At 41.1% G+C, this 22,643-nt stretch overlaps 1 protein-coding gene across 20 annotated transcripts in view; it reads left to right on the top strand.

Moving 5' to 3' along the window:
* Positions 1-15,064: 15,064 nt before the first annotated feature.
* Positions 15,065-22,643, top strand: part of LOC138388347 (transducin-like enhancer protein 4) — a 148,291-nt gene continuing 140,712 nt past the window's right edge. For 10 of the 20 annotated variants that reach the window (XM_069476357.1, XM_069476356.1, XM_069476368.1 and 7 more), the window contains exons 1-4: positions 15,065-15,925; positions 16,802-16,899; positions 18,028-18,091; positions 19,280-19,324. In XM_069476357.1, coding sequence (XP_069332458.1) covers positions 15,881-15,925; positions 16,802-16,899; positions 18,028-18,091; positions 19,280-19,324 — 252 coding nt within the window. In that variant the 5' untranslated portion in view covers positions 15,065-15,880. Of the gene's footprint in view, positions 15,926-16,278; positions 16,475-16,801; positions 16,900-18,027; positions 18,092-19,279; positions 19,325-22,643 lie in introns of those variants that run through there. The other 10 variants (XM_069476358.1, XM_069476367.1, XM_069476361.1 and 7 more) reach the window with 3 other exon arrangements.

Raw genomic sequence — 22,643 nt, 5'->3', positions numbered from 1 at the left:
ACCACAAGAACTAAACACTTCCATCCTCTGCCCCACTAAGGCTCCAAACACTAGACCTGAGGAGTAGCTAATTGGTTTTTTACAAGCCTAAAATAATCCAGATATTTAAATATTGATGTTCATTTCTGGGTCGCTATAAACACAAAAGGGGGGAAAGAGCATGTTTAACTGTCTCCTCTCATTCAGTCTCACCATAATAATGGTCTTTAGTCAATAAGCCCAGTTTTATAAAAAGGTGACTCATTTGAATTAAAAACATGTTCCAATGTGCTCTGTGTCATTATGACAGAGTGGTCCGTCCACTTGGTGTTGTCTACTCTGTTCAGCCAGTAGGCCTCCCTGCCCCCTGCACATACATACATTCTGGGGTGGGAGGAAGGCTGTAGGAATCCTGAATCCTGGGCTGAATGAAAAATAAAGCACTATATTTGGTACCCAAGGAAGCATTTCCCAGTAGCCAATGATGAGGAGATCTTGACATTCAAATCTAGGTCAATACTGGAAGGCTATAGTGCCACTGCCTTCCTCGCCTCAAAGCACAGATGTGAGGGGGGACCCAGGTGCCAGGGGTAGACCACTGAGATGACATGTCCAAGAAGGACTCACAGTGCCATTTCTATCTCTCTTCCGATCCTGTTTGTGTCCTCCAATAGCATCCTCCTATGCTTGTCCCATCAGATCCTCAAAATGCTCTTACCTGTACATCTCTGATATCTGCTTTTTTTTTCTTTTTTCTTGTACTATTTTATATTACTTCTTGAAAACACCCAACAAGCAGACAATACTTTGTCCCAATGCTGATACTTCTGTTTTCACGTGTAGTTGACTGTTACCATTAAAGGCTTATAATCCACTCATAGGATCTGCCTTATTCCTAAACCTGGATCAAGAAACACTATTAAGATATAGTGACAATCCTAATAACAACAGTATCCTTTGGTTCCATTAAAACACCATTAATATCACAATTTGGGTCATAGAATCACAATTTGCTAATTTATGCATAATTGAAAACTAGTCTATTTCTCACAGATTTTATGTTGAGGAACCTTATGTTATATAAGTTCTCATATTATCACTTTTTAGATTCTAGAGTTCTTAAGGGCAGTATCTTAATTACTTTGGGATCCTCGAGTCAGGCATTCACTTCTATTACCAATCAGATACTGAGAGAAAACATAGTTTCTTTCATTTATCTATTAATTGGTAAATACTCATCTAACTAGACAGCAAGGAAAAAAGAAATCACTACATTTATTTTAACAACTCAGAAAATTTCATTATCTTCCTTAATTTTTATAATTTTTCTACTTAAACACTCAGTCTATTTTGGAAGAAATGCTCAGTCTTTTAGATTTCTGCTTTTGCTCCCTGTTCTTCCCTGTCATGGCCTCTGGGTACATTCGAAGAGGTGGGGCTTGGGTGGCTTTGGGTGGTAACGAGGAGACGGGTCCTCAGAACAGAACAGTCAACTCTGGATCCTCATAGGGTCTACTCCAGAAGACCCCTGGGCTGGGGAACTAATGACCACAGATGACAGCTTTCCCACCAAGAGGTTTTTCTGGGAACTGATGCTAGAACTAGTGTAGGTGATGGTCAGCTTTCTCTTTCTGCTTGATCTGGAGCTGGTCATCTCATTGGTGTCTTGTCCTGCTTTTGCCCTTGCTAGTGCTGAGTACTCCCAGTGGATCTGGGCCCAGCCAGTCTGCCTGGCAGTTCTCAATTGCTGCCCCTAATTCAGCAACTGCCTTCCTTCTAGAAAGTTCCTGCCAGACTCTCCCTTAACTTTCCAGACTCTCCTTGGATATTCTAGATCTCATTCATGCTACAGCGAAGCAGGTGACAGTTCAGGAGGTCTGCCCTCTGCCTCCCCTTGGGGTATGTGTGAGTTTACTTTCATGTGGCCATTCCTGGTTGCTGAGGGCAAGTCTACAAGGCTCTGTCCTCACAGAGCCCCAAATGAAAGCAGGGCAGAAGCCGCTCCCTTCCCCTTTCTCCTCAATTTAGCACATTTCATTCAATCTAAGATGCCACTAATTTTAAGATTGTTCTCTTGTTCTATGTACTCTCAAAATAATAATAACAACAGGAACCTATGACACATCTTGATATATCCTAATTTCAGAGATGGAAAAGTGGGAAAATACATGTATAATCAGTGAAATGATTTATGTGTCTAACATACATTCCTACCCAAAGAACATCGGCCTCAAGAGGAAAGATGGTAGCCTGACCACCACTAGCCTTTCTCTCGCTCCCTTCTCACCGCAGTCCCTCAGGCCAAGAACAGGCTTTGGGCTTTTCATTTCTTGCCATTGTATCTTCTGCTATCCCAGGCAGCAGGCTTCATTGTACCTTTTCCTCCCCATGGAAGAAACATCTAGTTAGCTATGCCTAGCTCATGATATGATGATTCTGGAAAGTCCTTTCTGTTTTGACAAAGACTGGCTTTTCAGATGACATTGACTAGTGATAAAATCCCCTTTTGGATATCAGAAATGGAATATTATATATTTTTTTCCATTTTGAACCATTTCTATAGCAATCCTAAAATTCCCTGCAGCATGGTTTTTAGATGCCTCTGGCAGAATGCAAATGAGTTCAGTTTAATAAAATATAAAACAAACAAAAAAATCAAAGCATATTAAAATATTACAAAAAAATGATCCTTTTTCATTCTTATCTTCCCACAAGGCCTAGTGTGGACAACGGGCAAAACTGGCATACAGTAAATTCTAGCTAAAAAACATAGGATGAAAATATTTCTGCTTGTTCTTCCAGTTTCTTTTTTTGAATACTTCTGCAGGTAGAATTTGTATCATTGCCTTTCTTGATAATTTCCCACAAAAAAAGCTAAATTAGGTCTTGTTTTTAAGGGACTCACTTGATGGTAGTTGACCTCCTTGCTATTTCCAAATTGATAATATCTCTCCCACCAAAAATAACCCTGAAGCCCTATATAATTTTGTATTTCTTTGTGTTGCAATCTTTGGATGAGGAGTGAACATTTGCTTCTTTTTGTTATTCTAGTATTAATATCTCATAGGCAGAAAAGAGATTATACATCAAAATTGTTATTATTATCTTGCATGGATATGATTTTTTTAGTATTATTTTGGAGCAGGCCAAAAGAGGAATTCCAGGAGCAGGACTTGTAACATAGAGGTTTTGTGCTATTACTAAAGCTTTTTCTTCCTGGTGTTCTTTAAAAAGAAGCTTTACTGAGATGCCTGGTAAGGTAACAGGAGTGGCTTCTCTGGCCATATGTCTTTATGCAGGACTTAGCTGTCTGCACAGGGAACAACTATCTCATAAGGGCCTATCTCCTTGCTAACATGTCCCAAGACACAGATGACAAAATTTAAATATAATTCTAAAGTAACTGGTAGGTCAATAGTTGATAGTACTAGAAGTATTCAAAAGAGATCATAATATTATGGCATTGACTTGTAAATAGGTAGCTGAAAGAAGTGAAAAAACTTTCAGAATCACACAGAATTTTTCCTGCACATTTTTCTTCACCAAAGCCTCATTATTTCTCATATTTTCAGTTGCAGTATCTTAATCACTTAACTTTAACTTAAAATATAATTTTTGGGAAACTGTCATATATCTTTACGCATTTTGAAGTGTGATTTTTGCCATATTTGGGCAGAATTTTGTGTGTGCGTGTGTGTGTGTGTAGCACCAAATCTCTAGCAAGCCTGACTTTAATGTGGAAGTCATCAAGGGTAGAAGTGAGTGAGTATTGCTGAAATTCACTTTACAGATGTTACTTTTAGAAACTGATGGTGAGTTAACCTATTATCAGTTTTACAAACTGATCAAAGGATCCTAAAATAAATGAAAAGTTTTAGTTAAAAGATTTTCATATGTATTGGAGGAATTACTGGAAGGGGAACATTTCTTTTTATAGTAACTAACTGTTAACTGTTAATGGCCTTCTCTAGCTGCAAGCATAATCCAATATTTTCTCATCAATTTTTTCTTCTGTTTGTAATAGGTCCTGTGCCTTACTCTGAGAAGCATTTCTCGGCAGCAGGTTAATAGGATGCAACACACAAAAACGGCCAGTGAATCTTTTTGTTACAGTCTACTTACTAAAGCTATGGCTACAATACTCCAGTGCTGAAGTCAGTGAAAAGGCATCATCCAAACACAATCCAAGGAAAATGCAAGCTGATACAGCACAAAGATGCTTTGTTTAAGAATGGCAGAAATTTCCAGCAACTATCTGGAAAGAAAGAAAAAAAAAAGAAAAAGAAAAAGCAGGATGGGAGGGAATGTAATCAAATAACAAAACAAACCCAAACTAAAAGAGAATCTTTATAAACCAGCACAAGGACACTTTGTTTTTAAGTGCACACAATGAATTTTAAAGATCTTTGTTCAGAAGGGAAATAAAGTATTATGAAGGACTGACACATTTGATGGATGGATGGTTTCTGAAAAACCACATTATCAATTACTTTTTCCTTGTTTGGCTCCAGTCCAGTAATTTTTATTTGAACAAGCCACATGCTAGCATGGTTTTGATTGCAGGAAGTGACTGGTTGTTGTTAAAGGATACTATTTCACTGATGAGCTTATCTCTTCCTCCCCCTCCCCTTTCTGATGGGACTCCGATATGAAAGGCACAGCTTCAGCTGTTATAAACAGAGTCAGGGATTGTTTGATAGACCCACCCGTGTTTTGCTTTCAGCCTTCTGTGGTACAATCCAGACAATGTATTCAGCAGGCCTTCAGAAAACAAACACTTGAATTTGGCTTATTTCTGTTCTCAACTTTGATATGAAATTTTGATTTCTCTAATGTTTGTGACTCTCATAAATCTAAGTTTGTTAGCAAAAACCAGTTATGAATACTATGTTCTTTTTAAATATGAGACTACTATCTCATGTGAACCTTACTGAGTAAAAAGGATCTTTATGAAACAGTCAACCTAAAATGTATCGAGGATCTTGTCAAACAATACAGTTCCTTGTTCTAGCTTGGCTTGTTTTTTTTTTTTTTTTTTTTTATCTTATCAAAACAAGTATATTAGAACACTGTTTATTAGTGTAAATATATGAAATACAACTAACTAAGCTATATTATTAAGTACTCTCAGTTTTCCTCTGTAATTAAGGAAAGATTTGGAAGCAGTCATAGTGGTCAGGAAATTATCTATGAAATCAACTGCTGACACTCATAGGGTGTGTGTGTGTGTGTGTGTGTGTGTGTGTATCTGCTTTTCCTGATAATTTCCTTTATGATTGAATTTTTTGCATGTTACCATGCCTGAAACTTAAAATATTTCTAAATTCCCTGGATATCATGGCAAATACAGGCTTTGGATAGTTTCTTAAGTATGTTTCATAGTTCTATATTTTAAATACTAATTTTAGCGAATATTTCTCTGTTGAGCATTAAAAAATAAAAAGATAGGCTTAGAGAATGGGCCATTTGATTATTCATAAGAACATGAAAACAATTTGAATGAATTAGAATTTAATCGTGTTCAATGAGGAAATATAAATTTAGTAACCATTTGTTGACACACTGGTTCATATCAAAATTCTTCTAAAGAAGATTTCACAGCATAGATATATAAAATGTATTATTAACCACAACTTATTCCCTGAAAACAAAATGAAGAAAACAAAAGTCATTTTATTTCAAAATCATGTATCTGAATGTCTTATTCCTTTCTGATGTGAAAGAAGGTGGTTTGGAAAACAGAAAAAAAATCTTCTAGAGAAAAGTCCTGGGTTTGAGTCTTATTCTGTAGTTTGCTAGTTGGGCAACCTTGGGCAAGTCAGGGAACCTGTCTGAGACTCCATGGACTCTCCTATAAAATGAGATGGAGACTAAAGTATTATATTCAATCAATCATTTTATATAAGGGTGCCTGGCATGTTTAATAAGTGTTAGCTACTGATGGGGTTGATTATGTAACATAGCTATGGAATAAATACAGGTTCTTTCCAGGATATAACAGGGCTGGGTGTGGCAAGGTTCATAATAGAAATCAGAGCCTTTCCAGCACTCTGTCTTTACACTTATAATGTCAAAAACAAAATTACACATCCCCTTTTATCACTATTTAAATTTCCAGTTAAATTGAGTAGAGTAGTTAGTACTCTACTTGGCAATTCTTTCCTCCCTAAGCTATGATTTTGTATATATTTGGTTTTAATAATTAGTAAAGTTCTAGTTGTGCATGCAGTAGCTTTACAGATAATAAAAATTTAATTAAACTTACTTTGATGCAACTTTGATTATAAATTTTCCTAAGCATTGCATAAATAATTCAAAAAGGTATGTGACTAACATACTTCATTCAACAAACATCTGAAGTTCTCCCAAATTTTCAAAAGCTAAGTGTTAAATGTGGTTATGTTAGGCTATTGTAAACATTCTTCTCTAGAACTAATAGAAAATGTACAATTACTATACCTTTTGCCAGTGGAGTTGTTATTATGTTTTTATAGCTTAGAGGAAATTTCTGAATCTGGCTAATTTTTATTACATGATTCACGTGTTTACTGTTCTCAGAGCAAGTTGCTAGAGAATGATTGCTGCATAGCAATCTAAATGTTGTAAAAATGTTTCCAAATTCAATTTGCAATAAATATCTGACAATTTTTTACATTTTCAATGTCTTATTAAAATAAATAAATATGACAATTGCCATCATGATAAATAATTTTCCAAATGATTAATTATAATTTAAAAATTTCAAAGATCCTCCAAGGATTTAAAAATAAATGGTTTCCTTTCAAGAAGGTGTAAGTACCAAATTTCTTAACCTTATAAAGGAAAAATAGTATATACCATTATTTAAGTCCTTGAGGAAAATCATTCCTAGAGACTTTCAGATTATTTTCAGATTGTTTTGGCTTTCCTTTTAAAAACCTTAATTTCTCTTTAAATTTTCACTGGATAAATTATAAAAGGTGCCTCAGTTTGGATTGCAAATCAAGAATGGAGAATGAGTGAGTGAGTTATTTTCATTTCTCTCTTTCATATAGATGTTGCAAAAATTAGTCAGATTCAGAAATCTACCCTAAGCTATAAAAACACTACACAGCAGCAGCTGTACTTGGGAAAAGTCTGCCAATCATGCTAATCACAGATTTTCCATGAGGTGAGAGTAGATGAGAGAAGGAGAGTTACTAGACTGCATGGTGGCTGGGTGGCCTCTGCCATTGAGCAGTTCAAAGGGGAGGATATAACCAAGGGACAGGGATGGTTAATATTCTACTTTCTTTGTGTGCCCTTCTGACTTAATTCCCTCCATCACCCAAACCTTCAGTAAAAGTGTTCAAAACACACAGCTTGTGCCTAGGGTGCTTCAGAAGAGTAAAGGATGTCCCCAAATGGAGCATGGAAAAATAGACAGATGAGCAGGAAGCATACAGTGGAGATCAGGCTTTCATCAGAAATAAGAAATGACAGAGAAATAGAGATGCCCCCTCCCCATCCTCTGAAGCTACTGAGAAGGATGTTGGGTTTCTGACTGTACATGGGTTGATGGTGAGTCATTCTTATTTAAAGTTACAAAAATAAGGAGCCCAGTAGGCTGGAAGATGAAGACATCCACTTCCCTGATGTAGGTTATACCGATAACACCTTTCTATATATTTTCCAAATGTAAATATTCTAGGATATTACATTATGATTATTATATATATAAATTTAGATTGTGGAGTTGATATGTACCTATATTTATACATATACGATGAGCCAAACCAGTTACTTTTCTCTGAGTTACAGCTTTTACATTTGCCAGAAGGTCACAACAATACCTATTCTTCCATCTAAGAGGTTTTGTGAGGAAGGAAGCAGCACCTGGAAGCACTTCGCAAAGCACAAAGCATTATGATTATTGTGAGACATTAAAAGGCAGCTCTAGTGGAATAAAAAGAAATGGAATCTGAAAGCTCAAGCTTGATTTCCAACTTGTTTGCTTACTATTAATAGTTGCATAATCTACAAGAGGCCATTGGTTTCTCTGAACCTCAGTTTCCTAGTCTGTAAAATGGACATTGTAATACTGACCCTGCTTATCCTTTGTTGCCTTTCCATATTATCAGATGTAATAATATGTAATAGCACTACGTAAACACTTATACTCCATGCAGATATAAGGTATCAAATGGTCTCTCTGGAAGACATATTTAATAAAGATCTATAATAAAAACATTCAAATTTTATTCTATATAAAACCAAGCAGTGGAGGCAGAGGGTGTCTCCATGAATGAAAATTTCCCAGAATATCATAGTCTTTTCTAAAAGTAGTAGTGCACTGGACTAGATATTATACTGTGAATGATGGCTCATTCACATTATTTGACAGGGATTGCTATTAAAGGAAGTCATGTGATTTACCAGAATTGTTCCAGGCTACGTAATACTGAGGACAAGTCCTGAATTGAATTACAGCAGTGGGAGCCCACATACTAGCATTAAGACTATAGCCCCTTATATTATAGTTTAGATCACTTTGTAAGACAACTGATCAATTTTCAACAAAATGTGTCTGTAGCCTCATTGCCCCCTGCCAAAATCTTCATTCCAGGAGTTCATTTCTTTGGAAGTATCAAAAAGCGGGGAAAGAAAACATAGTCAAGCTTTGCAGGTGATCCTGAACCAAAATCCATTCCATATAACTAATTCAGCTTTGAGATGATAAAACATTTTTAGAGCCACCAATGTTTCCATTTAGGGGAAAAGGGTTTAGAGATCATACTTACCTTCCTTATGGATGAGACACCATATAGATGAGACCAGAAAAGTTAAAGAGACTAACCAAAGTTAACCAGATCATGGTAGATTGTGAACTGATCCCAAGTTCTGGTAAAAATAACACTGGACTTTCAGGAATTATTTTCTTATACAAAGCAGTATGATATCTAGTGATACTTTCCTACACCTACCCCATTCCCACGCCACTGATTTCAGAAAGTAAATGTGCAGTGTCTCTCCTGTAATATCTGCCCTGCAGGCTGTTGTGATAGTTAGCAAGAGTGGGAGCCTGTGTGAAGGCACAGCAAGAGCAGCTGCACAGGTGTGAACCCTGCTGTCAGTTGAAAGTAAAAGAACCAGAGCTTCAGCACTGTTCATCTCTCCTGAACTTCCTTATCCAGCCTTCAGGAACTCTGAAGGTCCGGGCCTGGAGGAAGTGGGGTTTGCTTCCTGCAGCCGTGGGAATCTCAGTTTCAGCTTTTGCCCAGTGGCAGCTGCAACACAGTCATCTCCCCAATTTAACCTTCCACCCCCATTTTAGCAATAAAACATCTGCTTGAAAAGGCGTAAACCAGGCAGGTGGGTTGGGTAGTGATTAAATTACATACTTTAATTGAATATTCAACTTGTGGAATTTGGGGTTATGCAAGGTTTTAAATGGAGAAGAAGGAGACAGGAGTTCTGATCTCTGCTTCAGTACTTAGAAGCTGTACAACCTTGGGCAAATAACTTCTGAGCCTCAGCTGACTAATCTTTAAAGTGGGGATAATGATACCTTATTTGCTTAAAGGGAGAGGAAGGGAATAGAAAAGTCTCTCAAAGGTCCCTCTAGATTCAAGGAAAGGAAAGATAACATGAGCTTTTCCCAAGCAAGGGAGTCATTTTTCATAGTTTATTTCCTAGATATGATTTGCTTTGTCAGCTTATAGTATAAATATTAATAAATTCACAGCTCTTTTTAACTATTCAAGACTACTGTTCAGACAAGTGAGAAGTCTAGGGTCTCCCTCAGACCCTCATAATTATTTCTGACATAATGTGTGAGTATTGAAGACAGAGGGTCCTATATAGACCTTTCTCACACACTCAGCCATTGCTCCCAAAGCACCCCATTAGTACTAGGATGACTAAGCCAAAAGGAGATTCCTATCTTTAATCAGGAGTCTTTCAGAACGAGAAAGACCCATACTTCTCACTTCTGAGTCACAGCTAGTAAACCTGGCTCACTGGTTCATTCTCCTGTTGATATTAGGTGAGTTCTAGATACCCCTCCCCACCCCTACTACTGTGCCTGGGAAGAAAGAGAAAGGCCTCAGTGTTCCTTCTTGCCTGAAGACTTAATTAGGGACCATCTCAAGGGTCTCAAATAAAGTAGCATTTCAACATGGAGAGTCCTAGAAGTCTCCTTAGTACCTATGAAAAATTTTCCACCCTACTCCCAAGCCAAGTATCCTCCCCCTCCAAAAAAAGCAATGGGTGCCCACTTGCTCTTTATCCACCAAGAAGGGTCGTCCCAGCACAAAGGCTTGGCAGTCTCTACCACTCAGCAGAGGCAGCTGGCAAAGATAAAGCTCTGTCTCACCAGACAAGTTTAGAAATGTTGTATTCTGACACATATACTAAATCATTAAACATAAGGAGTATGCTGTACAGTTATCTCCATCTCATCATAGAGGGGAGGGTGATGGCAAGTTGACTTACTGAGCAAGTCAATTGCTGATCTAGAAATGGATCTGCGTGTCCTTGATTCTCTATGATCGTTGCTGTTCTAGTTGTATATTCAAAGCATAGCTCAGTATTTCTGAACTGCATAGACGGACTTTACTCAAATTAAAATTTACCCATCACTCATTAGTGGGAATGAAGCAGTGGCAGTGCCAAGGGGAGGTTGTGTGGGAAGGCTAGTGTGTGTCTCTATAGTCTTCATCAGCTGTCCCCAGATAAAAACAATAGATAGTTCTTTAATGTGGAAAAGGATGCTTTCTTAATCTTAGGTTAAGTGTAAATGTGGGCACTTTAGGACCACTTTGGTATTTGCAATGATCCTGTCACTGTCTGCTTGAGTCTTTCTCCCTCCACAATGGCTTTCCATTTCACTCAGAATAGAAAATGAATGCCTTTATTAGGCATAAGAAGTTCAATGTGACTAGGACCCATAGATATGGCTATGACTTAATCTCATATTTGTTCTAGCATGTATGAGTCTTTTAAAAATCATATTCACCAATACTTCCCAAAATGGGCATTTACATACACCTGAAATTTGCTTTTCAGTGATTTTTACCTTGGCTGGTTCTTTTTTGGCTTTCAGGCCTGGGCTTAAATGTCATTTCCTCTGAGAAGCTTTCTAGGACTTCCCATCTGAACTAGTTCTACCACCTCAGTCACACCTTCATGATACTGTGATCCAGACCTTATGGAGAGGGCACAGCTGTAGCTCTCTGAATAGCAGATGGATCCTCCCTGCTGGAAATTTGCCTTCTGAAACTTGCCAGAAATCCACACTTCGGAACTGGCTGGAAATCCATTCTCTGGGATTCCAGGGAAAGCTGTTCAGGGAAGTGTCTCATTAGAAGCATTTGCTTCCAAACCACCTAAGTGGGGTTCTGGACGAAGGTGCTGGCTGCTGGGTGCTGCAGCTTGCTACCTCTGCAGTAAGAACCTGCCCATCATACACACCAGAACCAGAAAGCAAAACCCTTTCCTCCTGCAATGTCTCTTCAGTGCCATCTATAGACAAAGTTTTTGTATCAGCAGGAAAATATTTAAGGGGCCCAGATCCATTTTCACTGAGCAGGCAAAGAGGTATGAATTTGGAACTAAGAGGCAATAAATCAATAATAGCCACATTTATTACTAAATTGCCATATTCTAGCACATATTAGGTATTCAATACGTATTCAAAGTAGTAAATAATTTACATCTAACCTAAGTGAAAAGTATGCTTGCCATATGTCACTTCAAAATGGGACGTTCCAGGCCTAGCATCCAGTATGAATGCTGCTGCTGAACCTCTCCCACATGAATTCTGGAGCCCTCTACTCTGTGCTAGACAAGCTCCCAAATAACATTACAGCTTGGCTCAACAGTCTGTGAGAAGTGCAATGAGAGAAGGCAGAGAGAAGAGAAAACATAAGCAGCCATGAGCCCCACACACTTTCTGTGTTGAGGCCAGGGCTTGGCCACCAGTTGCTTCACTTGGAATCTTTCTGAGACATTGCTGTGAGTTATGTAGATCTGCCACATGGCCAGAATGTGAAACATATCCAAGTGCTGTACTTTAAAACTATACTTAATAAAAATAAAGAAACATCATGATTTCTTTAGCCACTTCTCTGTTGACACAAACTGTCAAGTGACATTAGAAGAAAGGTCCCTGCTACAAGCTATTTGATATTTCCTAACAGAGTAAAGTTTCCTCTTTGTTCACTGACACTTTCAATAGTTCTTCAGGTTCTATGGTTAGAATTCTTGTTTTCTGTCCTGGGAAAAAACTGCACAAAATTTCAATAAATATGACTTAAATGATATGGAAAATTTCTATTAATATATGAATGCAATGTGGTGTTCACTGATTAGTGCCATCAACAAATATTTACTGAGCACCAACTATCAGACAATGATGCCAGACATTCTGGGCATTTGGAGTGCAACTGTGAACACAATCAACTGTCTGTTCTTAGGGAACCTGCTAACATTCTGGCTAAAATAGAGAACATAGAACTTCCTGCAGAGGCATCATTGGTAATGTCACAAACTATTGAAAAGCTCTAGCGGGAGCAAATAACCTACCTTAGAATAAAACATGGTGGTTGGTGGTGTTCTTAGAGAATTCACTGTTCTAGTGTAGAAATTGTATCACTCAAGTAAAAACTTTTGATTCTTAGGAATACTTCAGAACAGTGCTGTCCAATGGAAATATGTGACTCATGTAATTTTAAATTTTCTAGGAGCCAGGCTAAAAAAGTAAAAAAAAAGCTGGATGCAGTGGTATCTGCCTGTAGTTCCAGTACTGGGGAGGCTGAGGTGGGAGAACTGCTTGAGCCCAGGAGTTTGAGGCGAGCCTGGGCAATATAGGGAGACCATCTTCTTATAAATAAATAGAAACAGGCAAAATGAATTTCAGTAGTATATTTTGTTCAACTGATTTATTCAAAATATAATTTCAGCATGTAATCATTATAAATTATTGAGCTACTTCACTTTCTTTTTTTCATATCAAGTCTTTGAAATCTCATGTATACGTGTACTTACAGGATATCTCATTTTGGAGTGCTCAACAGCCACGTGCGGCTAGGTATGGACAGCAGAGGTTTAGAAAACTGCCATAGTAGTTCTCCGTCCTCTTATTTTGGGGATGGAGGTGAAACTATTTCCTGAATCGGAACATTGTGTGAACTCTAGTTCTGGGTTTTTAGTATGAAACTAGAGGCAGGTGAAGACCACCATAACCTTTTTCGCACCGGCCCTCCACAGCGGCCAGAATGGAAGGAGTTTCACAGAACGTGCTAAGTTAGACAAGTTATTGATTCATCCACTGAAAGGGATATCATTAAGACTATTTTTCAACTAACGCTGAACCAACAGCACCATCTCGGCCAACATCTCAAGTTAGAGGAGGCAAAAGACTCTTAGAGATGAATGTCTAATACCCAGTCCCAGACCGTTCGTTAGCCAACCCTCTTTTTTGATTTTTCCCGAATTTTTCCCCAGCCCTAAAGGTAAGAGGCTCGCTAGCGAAGGCTGCAGGCCCCAGCGGCCTCCCCTTGAATCGAAGAGTTGCCCCCAGCTGCATTGAGACTAAGGATGGAGGGGCTGCTGACAGCCCGGCCGCCCCCTTTCCCGGGGCCCCTTCCATAGGGGAACCCTCTTCCCCCGCCATGCTGCCCCATCCCTCCTTCCCCAGCCTCTGCCGCCAGAGCCTCGCCCACCTTCCCGCTGTCTGTCGTGGCCCGCGTGGTCCCCAGCTCCGCTCCAACCAGCATAAACTTGATTTGTTCCTCCAAAAATCGGGAAAGAGGGGCAGTATTCGTACTGATCTGGGTCAGGGAACGTCCCGGCCCACGCAGGGGCGTTTTATTCCCAGTGCCAGGAAAAGGCATCCTGCTGGCCTGTTCCTGTGAGGACCGACTGTCTGCGGGGTTTGCGTGGCCCCCTTCGCAAAGTTTCTTTGGAAATCCAGTGACTCCCGCCCCCGGGGCCTTCGGCCGTACCGGAAGACCCCACGGTTACGCCCCCACGACCCCTAGCTGGAGCGTCTGGACGGCTTTCTTCAAGAGTTACCTGGGGGGAGGCGGCCCAGCTTCGGGGTTAAATGGCAATCACAGCCCCCTCGAGGCTCGGAGGGACGTGCTCCCCGCCCACCCCGGCGGCCTCAGCCCCGGCTGGCACCTCGCGACTCCATCTACGGCTCTAAACAAGAACAGGGGCCCGAGTCCGCGTTCACACGGAAAATTATGCCGGCTCCAGCGGCGCGTAAAATTGATGTGAACCGAACGAAGTGGGATCAGCGTGATCCTCCCTCTCTTGTCTCAACAGGGGTTTCGGCGCGTTACACAAGGCCGAGCTTGTCTCTTTAAGGAGACATTGGACCCTAATTAGTCCGCATTCCTGGCGCGGCCGCCAAACTAGGGGCCGAGGGTGTTTGGGTTGGGAGGGGGATGGGTGGGAGGACGAGACTCGGAAGATCTTCTGACCAGCCTCCAGGCTCACCGCCCCCTCCACCCTCTTTATTTTGCCGCCACCACCGCCACCAACACCTAGTTCTGAAGATGCAGCCAGGGCAGCAGCAACAGCAGCAGCAGCCGCTTCTCCCAGCCCCACGTTACTTTGATTGACAGCTGAACAAATGTTTCCCCGGTTCGAACGCTCCCGCTAAGGAACGTCAGCCAAGGCAACGCTCCGCCTTGGGCGGGCCATCTCCGCCCCGCCTCCACCAACCCCATTCCGTTTCGTTCATTGGTCGGAGCCACGGGCGACGCCTGGCCCCCACGTGGGTTTCAGCCCGGTTGGCTCCTCCCCCGTAGCTTGCCATTTGTCAGCGGTGAAATGATGGGCAGTAACACAGAACGGCGATTAATGTTCAGCCATCTCTGATTGGTTGCTGGAGACGCCTACCGCGCCGAGGGTGGGCGGGGCGCTTGGAGAGCGCCCCAGAGCGGTCGCGTGGCCCGCTGGTGATTGTAGTCAATCTGGCCGTATTCTCAGCCACGGTCGCCAGGGGTGTACTACATCTCCCGGGATGCTCCGCGGTCTCTCCGCGGACGGTTGTGAATATGTATCAGAATGTTAATGATTAGCTGCTGCTAAATTTGGTCAAAGAAGTCACCTACACAGAGCGTGTTGTTAGAGCTGTTCTGAGCGGGTGTTTGGGCTGTTGGCTGCTTTCTTCCCCCTCTCACACACTTGTATATTATTTTGAGGTGGTGTTCGCAGAGTTTGAAAGGAGAGAGAATTAAAAAAAAAGCCGCAAGCGTTTCACTCTTTTATTTTTATAATCCCCTTCAATTTGGGGTTAAAAAAAAGACAAGAAAACAGGAAGGAAGAAAAATAAGGAAATGAGATGTGGTAAAAGAAGCTAAAAGGTGCCTTTTAAAAGATCGTTGCTGTGAAGTGAAAAAATCTCCAGAGAAACCAAAAAGCACCGCCGAGACCTCTTCCGAACCAAAGGAGTTTGTGTTTGCTTTTAGGGAAGAAGAAAGATCATTCATTCGGAGGAATAACAACCAATTAAAAGACAAATAAAAAAAAGTTTGGAGTGGGACGAGAGCGAGCGAGCGGCGCTGCCGGCGGGCGGTGGGTCGCGGAGCTCGCACTTTCCCGGCCGGGTGAGCGGCGGCCGCGGTGCCGGGCTCGGCGGGCGCGCCTCGGCGGAGCGAACGGCAGAGCGTTGCCGCGGGAGACGCGCGCCGGACAATGCCCGCGGCGGGCCAGTGACGCCCGCGGGGAATGCGGAGCGGCCCGGCCGCCGGCACCCAGCCGCCGTCGCGCGTTCTTGCCGCCCGCGTCACGCGAGACCCGGCAGGGGCCGGGACCGCCCGAGCCTCCCCTCGGACCCTGCCGGCCGCCTCCGCCGCCGCCTCCTCCTCGGGGCCATTAAAGCCAATGAGCCGCGCGCTTCTGCCTAGCGCAGCCAACTAAATCGGTTTGGATGATTCGCGACCTGAGCAAGATGTACCCGCAGACCAGACACCCGGTGAGTGCCGGCGGCGCGGGCACGGGCTCGCCGGGCGCTGGGGGATTCCCCGCATCGCCCCCCTGCGCGCCGAGTTGTGTCTTTTGGCCGGAGGGGCGTGGAGAGCGGCCCGAAATCGGCGCCCGGCTCTGGAGCCGCCGCCCGCCATCGGCCCCCCCAACCCCTCCCCCCCGGCGCGGAGGCACTCTCGGAGGGGGGTGCGAGAGGCAATTGAGTTGTAGCCATTTTCTTATTGTTGTCTTTGAAGCCCCTGGAAGCCAAGTGGAGCCGTTTGCGGTCCCCGCGCCGCGACTCCTCGAGGGGGGGTGGCGAGCGATGAGGGAGGCGCGACTCCGCGCCGGGGCGGGGAGGGCGCCCTCGGCGGCGGCGCTGCTGGGCTGGCTGCGGCTGGGAAGTGCGGGGCGCCGGCCCCTCGTGCCGCGGGCCCTAGGGGCAAGCGAGCGAGCGCTGGAGCGAGCCGGGAGGGTGGCGGCCGCGCCCCCTCCCCCGGCTTGACCGCAGCCCGACACCATGGCGCGGGTCCCCCCGACGGGCCAGTTTCGATTCCGGGTGAGGAGGGAGTGGGCGCGGCGCGCTGGCCCCTGGGCGCCCGCCGTTGGCCAGGGGCGGGAGCTGGGGCTCGAAACCGCGGGGTCCGGGGCGCGCGGGGCTGCGGGCGGGAGCACGCCGGGCCCCGGCCACCCCGAAACCAGCCCCTGCTCGGGCTGAGGGGCGAGAGGAGGGGGCTGGAGGAGAGTTTTAATCGCTCTTCGTCTGCGTGCGCGATGACCCCCCCCCACTTCCCCCTCCCCCGCTAACGCCGCGTGGTGTGTTTTCTTCATCTCCCTGCTACGCCTGTGATGTGGGCTAATTAAATATTTTATTGTTGTTTTTTAGGCACCGCATCAGCCTGCTCAACCCTTTAAATTTACAATTTCCGAATCCTGTGATCGGATTAAGGAAGAGTTTCAGTTTTTACAGGCTCAGTACCACAGGTAACGATATTGACTTTAGCTGATCCTCCTGTTTGCTTAGCTCTTGTCTCTCCCCCACATACACACACAAACACCTACCCTTCCCCGGGCCCCCCCCACCCCCGTTTTTTTTTGGCCACCACAAAGATATATTTTTTTTTCCTGCGGGCAGAAAGGGCAAGTCAAGGCCTCTTTTCCTTTAGGCAGGTGTAAAGAAATTAAGCATTTCTTTTTCTCCCGTAAATTAAAATAAAAAGGAGGCAGAATAATCGGAACTGGGGAGACTTGGGAAACGCTGAGGCCAAACTTGAGGTACTGATTTATTGGGGCCAGAAGAATGGAAGATGGGGAAGATTCTGAGGCCTTTTGACTTCCTTGCTTCTTTATTACTCCGGGCATGATTCCTTCTCACTTCTTTCTGCCATTCCACTGAAGAGCTGAAAGCCCTGGGAAGTCCAAGTGAGCGTTTTCATTACTTTTATACTGAAAAAATGTTTTCGTCTTAGGAGCGATTCTTAGACTTAGAGTGCCTTTGAAACATTTTTCTTTGGCTGGCTTTTTAATGATGCGTAATTTTTATTTCGTAAATGCATGAACCACAAGCCTCTGAACCTGATCGACACTTTGCCCCTGGGTGGTGGTATTCAACTTGTCTGTGTGTTTGGAGGGGAAATTGGAGGGGGAAAAAAAAACAAGACATCATTCATAAGACATGCTTGATTCACATTTTCATCAATCTCTTCCTAAATCATTAAAGAAACAAACTCCCTCGTGACATTTTGGGGGACTTATTTGTGCTTGTCTGTGTAGTCATTATTGATGTTTATTTCCTTGTTTTATTAAGTAAATTAAATGAATACTCAATTCTGGATGAAGTTCTGTCATTAAATTGACCAGAGGGTTTATTTACTTTAAAAAAAAAAAATCCAAAACAAAAAACCGCACATTTGATCCTCATTGAAAGGGCAAGTCCAGTGGTTCCAATCACCACTTTCTCTCTTCTCCCTTTCTGTAATGAGGGTGTTATTTAAGATTGTGTTGTAGATTTGGATTGTTTTTCGTAGGTGAGAGTTAGAGGAGAGAATATGTGTTTGGAATTGAAGGATGTAAGATCTGCACTGTACTTAGATTATCTTATATCTTAAACAGTCTGAAGCTGGAATGTGAGAAACTCGCCAGTGAGAAGACGGAGATGCAGCGGCATTATGTCATGGTAAGAAAACGGTGTCACAGATTCAAAGTGCCTATTAGTTTGGGATACGAAAAACAAGAATACATTGAAATTGCTAGAGGCTGCAGAATGAATCACAGTCACTCTACCAGTGTAGTTGAGGTTGTGGGAATGTGTCTATTAGCAACCTGTAATTCTAGGATGTTATAACTTGCCTTTGACAACCAGCTTTGATTTGAATTTTCAGAAAGTTCAGCCACATAGGGTATGATTTTCTGTGCTTTGTTTTACAGATTGACAGAAGGAAAAAAATCTCATTTATGTTTTGTTTAATCACAAGCAAAATGTTTTTGTTAGTGGTTTTTTTTGTTTTATTGCTGTTGCTCCAAATAGTTTTAAGCAGATAATTTTTCTGTATACAGTTAAAATTTTAATGTGTCTTATTTTTTAAAGAATGATGGATAAGAAGACACCAGACCCATTTTCATATTTTTTCCTCACTCTTTATGTTACTGTTACATTTATATTTGTGTGTGTGTTTTCAATTTCTATAGTGTTATATTGGTTTGAGGAGTGTTGTAGTTTCCTGTATAACTGATTTGTTCTGCCAGAATTCCTAATGCCGGTTATACTTCGTGGTTAAAAAACCCAGTCTGCTTTTATGGAAGTATTATGAAAGATATTTTTGATTGTTCAAAGAGGCTCCAGAGTAACTCATTCGTTCGTTTTTCTATCAAGCTTTTTTGCTTTGAATATGTGAATATGAGCAGTACACTACAAATGAGAAACTGAATTTTTAAGTAGCATCACCTTTCCCGACTGTTCTTTCAAAACATCAGCATTTGTATAAGACAAGTTTTTGCCATCACTTGCCTGCTGTGCCTAGGAATTAGAGTCCATATTGTACCGAATTTTTATCAGACTCTTGATTCATCTGCTTGTGATTTATAAAGACAACTGGAGATGTTAAGAGTACTGTGTTTGAACTTAATTTTTCTTAGATTCTGAGTTATTCTTTTAGAATCTGTGTCTTAAGGAGGCTTCTAATTTATTAGGCTTAATATAATGATTGGGTGTTCCTCTTGATTCATCAGTGTAGGTATTATGGATATTTTGGTTTAGGTGAGGCTTTTATGTTTATTTATTTTAAATATACTTGGGGTATTTTGAACAAACTAGGAGATTGTTTGATGAAAGACATGAATTTAATTGCTTTTCCTTCTTTGACAGTATTATGAAATGTCCTATGGGTTGAATATAGAAATGCACAAGCAGGTAAGTTATTTCTTTATAACCATTTTAAATGACAGTCAGTAATACTGGTACACTTTGAAAAGAAAATTGTTTGCAATTTTATTCTGCACATTTTTGTGGCTACCTGTATTTTAAAAGAGAAGGTAATGGAGAGAATGCTGCTATTTTCATGTGTAGCTCCCCATCTTTCTTTCATAATATCCTAATTTTAATAATTTTAAAATGTTGTTTTAAGAAGTCTGAATGCATGTCAAACTTTGTTCACTTTCAAAAGCAGGATGCTAAATTTTAAAATATATCTTGTTTTTCTTTTGAAAGAGTTGCTTTATGTATTTCGGACATTTGGAACTTGTCTCATGAAAGAGCTTTTCGTGGAAAATATTAAAAAGTAAAACTGTAGATTGTGTGGAGCCTTCGCTGGCTTGGTGTGAAAGAATGGATAGAGGGTGAGCTGGGAGGATCAAAATGAAATCTGTGGAGCTACAAAAGAAATTGATGTAAAATCCTTGTACTGGTCCCCCGAGGCTACTTAGTTGGGTCTAACCAGGAACTGTAACCGTTACTTCCAAAATTTGTACAGAGTAAATGAGCCTGTTAGGAGGCTGTGATAAGGTTCAACACTGGGTCTTGAAATCTAACAATTAGTTCAGAAAAAAAAAAAAAAAAGAACAAAGATAATGATTAGTTAGAAAGCATTGGGAAGTATGACTCAAGCAGCCTTCTTTTTTTTTTTTTTTTTTGCAAAAGACTGAATAAAATGGATTGGCTTAAGTTTCCTAGACAGAAGAATAGCATATATATATGAAAAATATTGTTTGGCAATAGTAATTCCTCTAGGAAACATTTATTTTTAGTAATCTCCTAGTGGATGTGGTTCAGGTCTCATCAACCATTTCAGAATAGGTATGTGTATGTTTGCCTGCTGGGAAAAAGACAAGGGAAAACTCACTGCTTTTCATCTCTTATTTATGTTCAAGGTGGATGTCATTACTTTCTAAGTTGAGAAAGTATGAAATGAGCACATATTATGAGGCTATTACTATTTAAAGATTCCTTTTTGGATATAGTTATTCACCACATGCTCAGAATGTAAGCCAGGTAGTAGATCTTTAAAAGGTGACCGTTAGACAATAAAGGCAATTGGATGGATAGTATTTGAAAACAAAAAGTTGGAAAAAAATGAGACGTTACTTACACTGAGGACTTTTTATTTCAGATACTATTTTACTTTGTATGCTATTTGCTTATGTCAATATTAGCATTATAATATAGTTTGAATGCTACCTGTTAAAATTAAATTCTTATTTTGGCATCTTTGCCATTTCTGTTTAGATTAGTAATGTAAATATCTCCCGATTAAACAAAATCCACTCAAGCTTATGGATGAACTCCCCTTAGCTCTACCTTATTGGAATAAATTACATGAGCGGTACTGTTTGTTAATTATCCTTATTACATTTCATTTTAGGTCTGGATCTTGTACATAGCTTTTTTTTTTTTTTGTCCTCACCTCACCTCCCAAGATTAATTAGTGTCTTTTTAAAGATTGGACCAGATGATTAATGTCCCTTTACTTTTCCTTCTTCTGTGTCTTGTTTACCGTAGCCACTTAGTTTCCAGTTCTCCTTATACAGTCTACATTTCTAAGAAGCACATAGATCGTATTTGGGTGTATGTATTTCTTTTTTTGGGAGGGGATATGTGAGATCCCTAATTTTACACATTTTATACCTCTATAATTCTGTCATCTTCTTGTCCAGCTGGCCTCAAACGCCATCCATTTAAAATTGAGAAGAGTACATTTTCCCTTTTTTTCTCTTGCTTTTAAATTCAATCATATCAAGAATCCTGAGGGCAGTTTATCACATTATGAAATACAGACAGCCCTGCAAACCACCTACTTATTATATTTTCTTTCTTTCTCCCCCTTAAGCACAGAGGCATATCTGTCTTTATTTGTTTTCCTAGGCAGCCGGCCTTAGTTCCTCTTAGCCTCTCTTCCAGATGCACTCGCTGGATACCCTTGTAATGGAAAGCAGCAATAATGCAGGGAAGTTGCCCTGCGGCATAATTGGGCCTAGTTCTCAAGATCGGGTTAGGCTTATTCACTTATTAGATTTGTGTCTCGAAGGGTTCAAGAGTAGGAGTCCCCGGAGTCCTTGGAAGTATCCTAGTAATTGGTGGCCCTGATATTTGAAACCTTTGTGTATTTTTTGGTTAATGCTCCTGTTCTTCTTGGCTGCTGCCAGCCACAGAGTATTTATTTTTAGAGAAATTTTTCATTGGAACAGAAAATGATGGTTGTGATGGAGTCATGACTCTGCGACTTAGCAAATTGATAAAAGGATAGAAGTATGAAACGGTGACAAACGGGATGGGGGGGTGGCTGTTCTCCCTCCTCTCCTTTCTGTGTGATGCTCATCATCACTCACCCTGTGTTGATGCTGATGGAGAACTATAAAGTGAAACCTATGGGGAATTTGTCATTCCGAAATGAAAGCTAATGTAATTAGTACCAATTAAAGTACATTTAGTAAATTGGATTTAATCTTAATTAAGCCTGCATAATGTTGCCAATTTTTAACAATTATGTTTGAGAACATAATTAATTTAAATTTTGGTAACTGAGTAAATAGCATTAGTCTGGTAGAATTAGTGGATTTTTTTTTTAAAGGGGAATTTGGTGACATGATATGGAATTGGAGCATAAAATATGAATCTAATTTCTGGTAATATTTAGTAGGATTGATTGAGGTGAGCAGATGAAGCTGGAAAAAAAGCCCAGAGAAGTTAGGATGAAGCGTTCTAGGCTATAATGGGAACTAATGCTTTGCCTCTGTGTCTCAAGTTCCAGCACAAAAGTAAAGATGACAAATAGGACATGGTTAGAAGTGGCACATATTTTACTATGATGTCTTCAAAATGGAATTTTTAAAAATGGAAGAACATTGGCCTTTATTCCCTAAGGATTTTCGCAAGCGTGGAATTTTTGTTTTTTTGTTTTGGATGGGACAGTGGACTCAGGGTTTAGTTGTTATTTTTTTTTTGCTGATTGTTCTTTAAAAATCCAGTGTGGCTTCTAAATGGGCCAGTGACTGAGGGCAGTATGGGATGATGTATGCAGTTGATACCATTACCAAATGCTGCTTGTTCCCATCGTTCACTTGTATTGCTGCAATTAGAGAAGTCCTCCCTGCTGGAATCTAACAGCAGCGGTTATTAATCTAAAAAGTGAACACTGGATGTAGATTAGGAGCAATAGGTATGTGAATCCAACCTGTAGGAACTATAAATGGAGGTGAATATACCACATTTTGAAAAGGAGAATGAGAACATTCTT

This window comes from Eulemur rufifrons, chromosome 7, assembly GCF_041146395.1.
Source record: "Eulemur rufifrons isolate Redbay chromosome 7, OSU_ERuf_1, whole genome shotgun sequence".
Lineage (NCBI taxonomy): Eukaryota > Metazoa > Chordata > Mammalia > Primates > Lemuridae > Eulemur > Eulemur rufifrons.
This window is presented reverse-complemented; position numbering and strand designations above follow the sequence as displayed.